This window comes from Thalia democratica, chromosome 8 (assembly GCF_965202585.1).
Source record: "Thalia democratica chromosome 8, ktThaDemo2.hap1.1, whole genome shotgun sequence".
In the NCBI taxonomy this organism is placed as follows: Eukaryota; Metazoa; Chordata; class Thaliacea; order Salpida; family Salpidae; genus Thalia; species Thalia democratica.
Genome location: NC_139172.1, coordinates 26046035 through 26058751, shown reverse-complemented (window position 1 = coordinate 26058751; position 12717 = coordinate 26046035). Strand labels below are relative to the sequence as shown.

Sequence of the window (12717 nt, the reverse complement as noted above, 5' to 3'; positions counted from 1 at the left end):
ATATTTTTATACTTCATTTTTTTTTTTGCCAAGACTTTCCAGATTTTGCCCATTATAGCCTACATTAAACTGGTCATATTTTGTTTTTGTAAACATAATAATACTAAATAATATAAATAATACTAAATAATTAAATTTTATATTTTATTAGTATTTGAAAAGGTCAGATTTTTTTTATAAATGAAACCTGGTAATAATTAAGAAAAGTTTATTTATACATTTAATATTTTTTTAAAATACTTAAAATAGTTAAATGTGTAAATTTAATATTTTAAGTAAACTAGAAGTTTTTTTAGATATTACATATGGCTAGCACAAGAAAAAGTTCAAGTAATGCCAACAACTCAAACAAAAAGTCCAAGGGAGTCAGTTCATTTTTAAGTAGAGCTAAAGGTAAATCAAAAAGTGAAATCACTGAAGAAGATTTATTCAAAAAGACTAATATATTGCCTGAAGATGTACTTCATCTTAAAAAAGCTACATCAAGTAAGCTTTGTTTAGTCTTTACAAATAAGAAAATAAGAAAAATACTTAACTTAAAAACTATATGGATTAATAAAGATTTTTTTACCTTTATTGTTGTCTATTTGTTTTAAAAATATGTTAGTTGTAGTAATTTTAAATATATAGTAAATGAAGATATAAATTTTAAAAGCAAAACAGCTTTTTGTATAATCTATCCTTTGTTGTTAACAATATAGTTTTTATAGCAGGGTTGCCACACACTCAGGGAAAATCAGGGAATTTTGACTTTTTTCTTAAACTCAAGGAAACTCAAGGCAGTTTTATTTTTTTTTATTTCAGGGAAGTTTTAAGATTATTAAAAATGTCTCAAAGAAATTTTTTTCTGGATCTAGAATGAGATTTAGTTAACTTAATTTCAATATTTTGGGTAAACAGTGTTAATTTTATCTATTTTCAAGTGCTTATTTTAAAAAGTTTAGCCTTGCGGCTAGTTCTTCTATATTCTTAGAATTAACATTGTAATTTTTTAATAACTAATAAAATTTTTAATGACTGGAAAAAAAACTCAGGGAAGTTTAAGGTTACTCAGGGAAGATTTTTAGACTAAAAGAGTACCTTGTTATAGTACAATTTCATATCTACAAAAATGCCTATACATATAAACTTATTTATGATATGTTCTTTTTTTAATTTAGTAAAAAATTCTTTCTTACTAAAAAAGTAGAGTAACATACAAAAGATATGAAACAAATACAAATTTACTCTTTTAGTGACTTAATAATTTTTTTATCTTATTTAGTTTAGTTAATGCATAAAACATCAAGTTCAAAACACTAGTGAACTACTTTTTGATTTATATGTGTTTTTGTAATAGTTTATTTACTAATAAAGATAAAAACAACCAAACTAAAATGTTCCTTCTAGCCTCCTTGGTAGTTGATTAAAATTAAATAAATACAATGGTGCAAAGTTAGCAAAAAATGTTTCAGTTTTTAGTAAATGACTTTTTAGGGTAAAAACTTTTGAGTTTTTTCACAAACAAGCTAAAGACAAAAAAGTTTTAACAAATGACTGTGAAAGAGCTATTGAAGTGTTTTCAAAATTTTGTACATGAAGTGCAGATTATACTTTAATTTAAATGTCTTTTTGCATGTGTTTATTTTATTTATATATAATACAAACTTCACTGATATAAATTATATTAAACAGAATACTTATGCGCTGTTGAGGACAACACGTACGGGATTGAATTCACTCGGTTCAGAATAAGAAATATAGAAACAGATTTCACTTTGTTTGAAATAAACAAACCTACTCCAGGTTGGAAACATTCAATGCTTTTTGAATTTGACTTAAGCTTTAAGCACAATTACATACAGTATATGTGTTTTATAACTTTAATTATATACAAACAGAGAACGCCAATTAGTAAAATTTAAACAATAAATATTTATATTTTTTTCTGTAGAAGATTTGTAGTTAACTTTTTTTTTCTTTAATTTTATTGGTAGCTATTTGTTATCAAAATAAAGATAGAGTAATATATATTAAGTGTTACTGTTAAATTGCTCTTTATTATTATGGTTTACGTTTAAATATAAGTCTTTGAGTTGATTGTAATTCTGATCTGCATAATATTAAGCATAGTTTTTTTTTGTAAAAATTAAAATGTGTTAAGATTTAGCTTTGTTTTGTTCTAACTAAATTAATTATACACTTATTGCACCTAAATTGTTTTAATTTTTTTTAGTTAAGTATTAATTTTGTATTACTTAATTTTTAGAATACCTTAATTAAATAATTTGATGAATATAAAATTGAAAATATAAAAATTATTTTATTTAAAAGATTAAGTCAAATGCTTTATTCCATTTAACCAAGCTTAGTAGAAAAATTTTCAGTGTTTACTTATCAACAACTTCTGTATACAACTGAGCTAACATTATAATGTCAACATATTGAAAGTTTTATAATTATACTTCAAAATGAGTTTAAATTTAGTGTTTGAAATAAATACAGTATGGCTAAGAAGTTAACAAAATTGAGTAAACAAGATTTTTTAAGCAAAGCTAACTGTATAGACGGTTAAGATATTTAAATGATATTATAATAAAAGGTATATATGTTTAAAAATATATCTAAGTAATTCGAGTAAAGTTTTAAGTAATTGTAAGTATTAATCTTATGTTTAAGCTTAAAAAATTTTGGTCACAATATTTTCAGAAATATTTTTTCATAAGTACTTGCTTTGTAAAAAGAAATAATAACTTTCTTTTAATTGTCAGCTAATGGTTACTGAAAAAATTTTGCAATGAGTCTGATAATTTTTCTTATGCTAATGTATTAACACAGAGGAAATGGCCGAAATACTTTCGCAAGGACCAATTGATCCCGACACTCAGCGATTTGTCAGGTACAATTTCCAACCTGAATTTCTCAAAATGAAGAACGTCGGTGCCACGTTAGTTAATGCAGTATAGTTTTATTGGAATATATAAAAATGTTTTAGTTTTCTTATTTGTTTATATTTAGTTTGGTATAGTAGTAACAATAGTTAAAACTTGTAAAACTGTATCCTATAAATATTTGGTGTTAGTACTTTTTGCTATCATTTTTTATTCAAGTTTGAAAGCTGAGTAAATTTATTATTTATAGTATGCATTACTTTTTACTTTCTCTTGTCCAATTAACTTATTTTTAGTTTATTGCAGGGTTTCCCTGGGGGCGATTTATTAAGTTGTGGGACAATAATTAGTAAAGGAGCAAAAGGGTGCAATTTTAAAATTTTAAAACTTACACTAGATATTCTTGAGTTGCAGTTGAAGAGCAAAAAAAAAGGTCTTAAGTGTTTTGGTAGTCATGTTGGAAGGGGCAATAGTCTTTTTTATTTCTTCAAAGGGGCAATTTAAAAAAAAAAGTTTGGAAAAACCTGGTTTATTTGTATGAATCTGTTTTAACTAAGTTAGATAGGTCAAATATTAAGTAAAATAACTATTAACAAACTTTTTTTCCTTTTTATAAAAATATTTTTAATGATGTTGTTTTCAATGTTTTAATGATGTTGTTTATTAATTAGTTTGCTCTAGGTTTAGTTGGCTAACTAGGGTCATATGGTTAATCTTTTTTGATCTTATTTTTAATTTATCTATTTTAATTACTATACAATTTTAACTGCTTTATGATAATATTTAATTTTTGTAAAATCTCTTTAAATTGCCTTCCACTAACTGTAATACGTTCAGTTTTAGGTTTTTATTAAATTTGGTTTGAAGCTATAAATGCTTTGGAACCTTTGCATTTTGATCTCTAATTTTCAAAAAAAAAGCTCTAACTTAATAATTTATATTGTACTTGTGAGTCTACTGTGTCAATTAAATGTAACTTTTGACATTAAGGTATCAAATTTGATAAATTCAATCAGTTCCTTAATCAAAGCGCAAAGTAGGGTACAAAAGTTACTAAGTTTTTTTTTCTTCTTTAGTTTTCAACCAATATAGTTTAGTTTTTACATTTAGTAAAAAACTAATACCTGAGAAAAGAAATTGAAAAATTTACTACACTAATAAACTACCTTTTTTACAGATTTAAAATCTGTTTGTTGTTTTTAAGATTTTCAAATGTCCGAATTGTAAAAGCTTTTAAACTATTTTAGGAATAATTCTTGAAAACTGAAAATATAAATAAATCAAAAAAGTAAGGTAAAAAACATTTCTAAGAAGAAACGTGAAACAAAATTTTTACATAAATTTCAAAAAAAGTTAGCATTAATATTAGTATCACAACATCTTAATCTTATAATGAATATAAACATATCTGAAAACTTTGAAAAAATAAATCATTGCAATTTATTTTTATAGAATCAATTTTATGTTATACTTTGTTTAAGCATAAATTATTTTGTTATACTTCTGTAAATTGAATTTGTATAGGGTTTTTTAGGCCGAAAATTTTTCTTTTAGTTTTATACTGTTTGAAAAAAGTAGAAAAGCACTAATTTAGCTTTGTAAAAAATGAGTACGCCACACACATTCTGCATTTCAATTTAAATACAAATAACAAATCCCAACATTTTTACACTTATATTTTGACTTAGACAAAAAATAACAGTTGAAGTGAGTTTGTTGGATTCCATTTTTGTAATGACAAAGTTACAAAAAACTACAAGATCCTGTTTAAGAAAACTGTACTAAGATCAAACTTTTTTGTCAAAGTTTAATCTAGCAGCTTATTTATAAAAGTCAATCAATCAAAGTATAAAAATAACTGATACCTTTTACCTACATTGAATCAATATTTTGTTCTTACCAAGTGCTGTGTCATATTTTTGTTAACTTGCCAGGTATGCGGTTTAAGTGCAATCTTTAGCTGAAAATATTTAATTTTTTTTCTGTTTTAAATTAGGATTTTTACAATACGTTGACAAGTAAGTACATAAGGATGTATATGTTTAATTTAATTTTATATTGAATCGTTACTGACAATTACATATATAATAAGGAAAACAAAACACACAATTCAGTAAACTAAGTATATTTCAGGCTATTCTCATCAGTAAAGTACAAAGCTAACAAGAGATAAGATTTTACAAACTTATCTAGTAACAAATTTGTCATAAAGTAATCAAATGAGTAATATAAGACAAAAACATTTAAAACCATTTAAATTTACTTAAATTATATTTAACCTATAGTAAAACTATACATTGATGTAATGACAATAAAAATTATAAAGTATTACTAAAATAATTAAACAGTAAAAAAAACATTTATGCTTACATAAAAAAAAGTTTCCCTAATAATATACAAATAGCTTATAGTTTAACTAAATTAAAAACAACACTATAAATTTAAATTGTTTTAAATTAATAACTACTTGCACACGTTGAGATAGTTTACTGAATTGTGTATCTTGTTTATCTTGTTGTATAATTTAACTTTTCAATTTGAGTTTTTTTTGTAAATCTGAAGCTTTAGATTTGGTTTTGAAACATTAAATTTTCTTATCTTTTTAAAATAAGTGTTTAGATCAGCAAGTTAAAATACTATTGCAATTTTCTATTTAGATTTTTTCTACAGTAGTCCTTTTATTTTTTATAAAATTTAAGTAGCTATAACTGATGTTTTGATAAAAAATTTTTATATGCAATAAGTTATATTTTTATGATAAATAAACAAATATATTAAAACAGTAGTTTCTAATGTTTTTATCTTATTTGTAGCATTGACGGTTTAGCTTTGTCATAAATATTTAATTATACATTATTTATTTAAAAATTAGCGAGTAAGAGGTGTATTTAAATTTTATAACTTTCACTTGACACTTTTTGATATGTTAAGTTAATTTGATTATTTGAGTTTAAGATTGGTTTATTGGTATTTACATTTTTTTATTTAGCTGTTAATGGCTCTTTATGTTATACTAAAAAATTATATGTATTTCATTATTTTATAAATGATTTAATCAATGACCTTATTTATTGATGCCGAAAGAAAATTATTAATTAGGTTAATTTTCAATTTAAACTCAGTTGGTAAAGTCATTACTTTTCAGAGAGTGGATATTAAGGTATAGATAACATTTTCATTAAATACAGTATGATACAGTTGAAAAATAAACTAGTAGTAAATCTACTTTTTACTTTTAGTAAATCTTCCTGTATTTGCTCTGTTTTTCTTTGTTGTTAATAATACTTAGTTAAACATTCAACTTAATTGTTCATTTATTATTACAAGTTTTCTATCCTACTACGAAGAAAGGCATCAGAACCTTGGCCACTTAACCTGAAAAACACATAATGATAAAACAAAATGGAAAAAATTAAACAAATAATTCATACTGTTTAAAATCAGGAAATTTAATTTAGATTAATTTAGTTTATTATATATTACCATAACACACAGAGTTGAGTTTGAAGTTGGCGGGAAGGCGGTGAAGGAGTTCCGCATGATCGAGCGCCACTACTACAAAGACAGGTTGCTGAAGAGCTTCGACTTCAACTTCGGATTCTGCATTCCCAAATCGCGCAACACCTGCGAGCAGATATACGAGTTTCCCACCCTGGACGACAAAACAAGTAGGTGTAATTTATGTGTTGTTTTGTGTAACCTAAATATAGACTTTTCGCTAAAGGATATATTAGGTGATAAAAAAACAGTCATTTCTAATTAATTATTAATCAACAAAAAATAACAAATGGACAACAAAACAAGTGGGTATTCTGTTTTCTTTACTTACCTTAACACAGAATTTTTTTGCTTCGATAAGGGAACGGCTCAGTTTCAACCCGAGACCAATTTTCACCCAATCAAATACGTTAACTGTATGGTTCTTTTGCTAAGTTAATATTTAATTTGAGTTTATCCATCCAAGAATGTTCTTTTAATAGTCTTAATTTTGAAAACTTTGTTGTTCTAAAAAAACAACTCTGTGTGCGTCATTATGTTAAGATTCTATAGACTCTTTAGAGTTTAGACTATTTTTTTAGTTATAATATTAATGTCTGTATAAGGCAGATTTGTTTGAAATATCTTTTGTATTAAATTTTAATTTATTCCAACTAATTTTATGAGTTGTCCATCTGTTACTAAAACTGATTTTGTTTGTCCTACGTAATTACCATCACACTTTGTGCATAGTGCTGTGTAAATCTCAAAACTCTTGCAGTTCAGATTTGATTTTAGTTTTACTACCATACCTTGAATACTTACACCATATTTTTAGTTGACCATGACTTCTACATAGTGTACATTTTTTTTACTTAAAATAGTCTTTGCTCGTTATTGTTTGGCAATCTGACTGTAATTGTTCTGAAGCTGTCTTAAGTTTGTTAGTTTTGTAAATGAAACATTACCTAATGAAAAAAGTTTTGATACTTTTGTTAACTTTTTTTTATTATTTCAATGGACAGCTTGTTTTAAGCTCTAATGAGCTTCTGAATTGAATTAAAAATTATACGACTGTCTGAAATAATAAATTGCTTGAATTTCTTTTCTTACCCCAGATTTACGGCATTTTTGAACATAATGCAAATTTTTTTATCATTCAATAATTTATTTGAAACTTTGTTTTTTGTGGTTTACATATGTGCATTGATGCGTTTTGTAGCTAGACTCTTGTAAAACTAGTAAAAATACATACGAAAGGTTGCGGGTTGTATAAATGCTAAATAAATTATTTTTTGTTTCTGGTCAACATTATCTGCACTGCAATATAATTACTTACCACTGTGCAGTGCACAGGATGTTCAGGAACTCAACACAGGATACACAGGAATTCAAAAAGCAATTTACTAAACCAAGCTTTTTCCACCGTAATCAGTAGCAATTGTGTGACAAGAAACAAATACTAAAAATTTATAGGTGTGAAGGAATAAAAACATATTCAAGTACACTGCTTCCTCACTTATCCGGTTCTCACTTATCCGGTCGGTTTTAGCCGAGAAGTAGATTTATTTAATTCAGTTAAAACCAACGCTTTACTTAAAATACATGCCTAACTTGATTTCAAGCGGTTATAGTAACATGATAGTCCTTAAGAAATTAAACTTGATGTTATAGTTTATAATATTCACCCTATGCAAATATTAGAATATTAAACTGAGAGCTACTCCGAATATCAAATTATTTATTTTGATGAAATCGAGTATTATTTAAGAATGTTGCAAGGACATACCTTATCATTAGTACTTAACCGGCCGAATGAAACCACACCAGAAAGTTTTTCACAACTTATCCAATTCTGTATTTTTTATGCTAAGAAACAAGAAGGCTATGTCAAACAAACCTCCATTCTTTCTTTTTTCAGAAAGAGTTCCAATATTAGTTTTTTTTTCGCGATTTAATTTGTTTTGCTAAAATTAATTTAAAACTTAACAAATTATTGATTCCTTTATTTTTTGTCTGTTTTAATTCTTTGGTGCGTTGAAGAAAGTTAAAATAAATTAAATAACAGATAATTAAGTGTACGTTATATGCATTGCAGAATATTAATGAGGTAGATTATTGAAAAAAAATTCTTTTTCCTATCCGGCCTTACCTACAAAAAAAGAGCTTGCCCAACATGGCCAATAAGCAAGGAAGCACTGTATTTCAACTAAAAAAACAATTTAAATCATAAAGAGTACTTTTTTAATGTTTATATAAACAAAAAGAACTTTATGTTCATTTTATTAAATTAAAATTTTTTTTTACCAGTTTTCTCAATTTATTATATTTGTATAAAATGTAATTTTTTAGTTTAGATACTGTGGATTAGGTTTAAAATATTGTCTATTTGATTTTAGTTTATTAAAGCTGTACTACTACAATAAACTTTCTAGATAATGTTTGAGTTAAAAAAAAAGTACATCTAGAGTAAAAAAAAGGTTAAATTTTGTTATTTATATGTATTTAAAAAAGTACAAAGACTAAACTCAATTTTAAAACTTACTAATATGAGTGTGACGGTTTAATTTATCACATTGCAAATACGAATATGATTAATTTGTGATTACAGTTTTTTTAAGTTGTTTTATTCTAAGAAATAAATTGAAATACTTATACTTCTACATTAAACAACTGCCAAATTACCACACTTTGTATGAATACCAGTATAAACTGTTGGTTAGATATCAAACGCCATAAAGTTCAATTCATCATCTTGATCAAGTGTTTATTAAACATTATTGGAAATTTTCTCCTTTTGAAACAATGCCATCATCTGGTGCTTGAATTCAATCCATTGAAATAAACAAGTGGTTTTATATAATAAAGTGCGTGTAAGATTTTCTATTTTGAGCCCTAAAGTTTCGCCCCAGACGTGTTTAAATTATATTATTTCAGTGTTTAGCTGTTTCGCAGTGGTCTGTGCGTTTATCAGACGAATTAAACTTGAATTATGAAAATTAAGAGTTCTAATGTTGGTTTTCGACCACGCTGCAAAACAATTAAACTTTTTGTTTGTTTTTGAAGCCGCTCCTTGGAAACAATGTTTGGTTTTTCGAACTTGTTTTGACTGGTCGTTTTTTTTTATTTAAAAATGTTTTTACATCTTTAAAGACTAGATGTTATAGAAAGAGTTAGTTGTTATAATTCTCTAAAGTATTTTTATTTTAAATATAAAAAACCATGGGTATTTAATAGTTATAAAAAGTTTTTAGTTTAAATATATAGTCACAATATAATTTATTTATTTTTTCTGGGTTAGTACTAATACCTCTCATATTGTTTTGATTATTATACTGGTAAAACTAATACTATTTTTTTTAAATAAATTTTTTTTTTTTTTAATGTAATACAAATTTAGGTAAACATCCAATCGTTTGTTTACCTTTACATCTGTAAATATGTGAACTTGATTACTTATTTAGTACTTAAGCTTTTTGTTTTTATAAATCCAATGAATACATAGTATGAAGTCATTAATTAGCTATTAATTTCAATAAACATCGGAACTTTTACAAGTATTGGAAACTAAGTATGTCAATTTTACATTTGACAATAAACGGTTTATTACTAAATACATGGTTACAGTATTATTTTTCATCTTTGTTTAATTATTTACAGTGTTCTTGATTCAATACTATTTAACTGGAAAAATATATTTATATGTTTAATAACTAAGTGTAAAGTAAAATTTGATTTAAAAAATTTTTTTATTGTAATAAACTTTTTCATCTTAAAATCTAACAAACTTGTTATAAACAATTTCATTCCGTTTTATAAAAACTGTTTCACTTTAGTACATAAGATAGGCCAATCAGCTGTAATTCATTTACTATTGTTTAGTTATTAAATTATTTTTTCAACAGTAAAAGAAATGGTGGACAACCCGTACGAAACGAAGTCCGACAGCTTCTACTTCGTCAACAACGAGCTGATAATGCACAACAAGGCTGAGTACGCGTACACTGCTTGACAATACATTTCATTTTACCAGTTTTGAAAACTTTGTGCAGCCCGCGAACGCTTTGAAGTTTGAAAAGTAATATTAAATTTTTGAGCATGCTTTGAGTAAAAGTTTTTTTGCAAAACGTTTCTTCAAGTCCCGATTTTTTTTTTATTCCAAAAATTTGCATAAACGTTTTTGTACCGACTGAAAAAATCTTGCAGTCTTCAAGCAGAATATGCTCAAGAGTTTTTTAAACTTTTATTTTTTCTGTGAAAACTAGTTAGCAATCTCGGTTTATGTCGACCAAAACTTTCATATAAAAGTTTAAAGAAATTCACTTAAGTTCTCTAAGCTTGCACCGATTTAAATTTGCATTCACCATTTTACTTTTTATATTTACAACTTTGTTTTGTACTTTATTTTTCATAAGTCATGTTTGCTTAATGTTAACTTTCATCAATCAACTTTTCAAACTTTCAGCTAGCGCTACAGTAACTTTTTTACCAAAAGAAGCCGTGTTTATATAGTAGCATGAACTTATACTGCAACTTGTTTATTATCAACTTTTTTTTGCGTGTTTTTAATAAAAAGTAGTGTTTCCAACTTCAGTTTGCTGTTTATTTGTTTATAAGATAACTAACAAAACTCTATTACAAGTCGAAATTGATGGCTTAAAATGTTGCTTTTATTTTGAAATATTTATAATTGTTGCCTTCCGAGGAGATAGTTTCCATCCATCACAGCTTAAATCACAGGCTTGTTCATAAATTTTTGATGGGTTAAGTACAGAGGGAAGTTACAGAGAACAGATTGCTTTCTTTCTAACCTTGAGCAAATCCTTTCTGAAGTTATAGTCTAGAAAGCGCATGCATAAATTCATAGTTTAAAATTAAAAGTTATGTTTTTGTTCAGTTTTGGAAAGCAGTAAAAGGAAGGCGTGTTAATAATTAGTTGAACTTTTTTTCGTTAAGTTGTTTTAAAATGAACAATATTAAACTTAATTTAAACTGATAAAGTTTAAAAAGGATGTTTAATGTCTAAAAAACTCAAGACTTTCTATTGGTTACTTATACTTTCAAATTTTTTTGTTCATCAACTTTTTAATTTTTTATATCTTTAAACAGTATTTTTAACAAAAATACAAAAAAAAATAAAAAAAAAGCCTCCGTGAAACTTTCTTCTAATCGTTTTTCGCATAATTTGTTTTTATGATAATTGCAACATATTAAACAATGTTCAGCTAAAAACATACGTTTAAAAACTAAAATGGTCACATTTTTTGAATCTCATACAGTTTACTCTGGGGTTACTTTCAGAAAATCGAAAACTGCTACCATGGAAGTTTTTTTTAAACCAGCTAAAATTTTGCACAGCTGTTTTTGTGATACTTGTCACATATAATGAAATAACTTAAGACTCGAAGCTCGCATTTTTTATAATTACCCTATTGTACAATGTTTTTTATTATTAAATTTTTTACTTCTTTGCAAAGTATTAAGCATATGAAATGCTAATATATGAAAAACATTTGTACATGGAAGAATGCAATTTTTTGGTTAATATAATTAAATTTTTATAAATGTTATCCAAACAGTCAGCCGTGCAGATTATAATTTCTGACTGAAAAAAGAATTGAATAGTATTTAGAAAAAAAACATTAAAGTTTAAAAAATATATATATAACGCAGACAAGTATTTCAAGAAACATCAATATGAATACTCTCAATCGGAACTCTTCACCCATTGACCCCCGCCTTTCTCACATGGGTTAAAACTCAATAGTATTGGTTAAGCAAGCTTCACTAACCATTAAGTTAAGCTTTAATCGCGTTACGTGTTGTGTATAAAAAGTACACTTAGATTGTTTTAAAACGTTACGCTTTTTTTCACGAACTAAGCAAGGTAGTAAGTAAACTTATTTAGGTTTCGTTACGGAAATTACTGCGTAGGTCATAAATCTCAACTTTTTCGTGTCAGGTGAGAACCGCATGAAACTAAAAAGCTAAAGGTTCACTTTTGATAGCGAGAAAAAACTTAAAAGAAAACAACCAGTCATCCAAAAACACCTTTAAGTTCTAACTGTACACAGAATCACTTAGGTAGCAGATTAAAATTTTGATCTACAGCAAGAAATACCTACGACCTCCCAATTTTAGAATCGCTTACTATTGGAACTCGTAAGACAAAATTCTACAAAAAATGTATGTGTTGTGTATAACTTTACAGTTTTTTTTACAACCTTGACTTTTAATTTTCGAATATTTTTTATTTAAACATAATTTTAAATCGGTAAAATCAAATTAATTTAAAATTTACATTCTCAACACAGACTTGTTATACATTTTTATCTTTATAACGTAGCTAATTTTTTTAAAACTTAGATTT

The 12717-nt window shown here is 25.7% G+C and overlaps 1 protein-coding gene across 2 annotated transcripts; it reads left to right on the top strand.

Annotated features, from left to right (window-relative positions):
• The first annotated feature begins 300 nt into the window (after positions 1 to 300).
• Positions 301 to 10917, top strand: LOC145842054 (protein unc-119 homolog B-A-like). 2 transcript variants are annotated; one of them, XM_082949415.1, is made up of 5 exons: positions 301 to 486; positions 1675 to 1785; positions 2818 to 2926; positions 6366 to 6538; positions 10253 to 10917. In XM_082949415.1, the coding sequence occupies exons 1-5, from the start codon at positions 306 to 308 to the stop codon at positions 10357 to 10359; spliced, it is 681 nt and encodes a 226-aa protein (XP_082805541.1). In that variant the 5' UTR covers positions 301 to 305; the 3' UTR covers positions 10360 to 10917. The 2 variants fall into 2 exon arrangements, with proteins under 2 accessions (XP_082805541.1, XP_082805542.1); XM_082949416.1 differs by having other exon boundaries at positions 6366 to 6542.
• The last annotated feature ends 1800 nt before the right edge of the window (positions 10918 to 12717 follow it).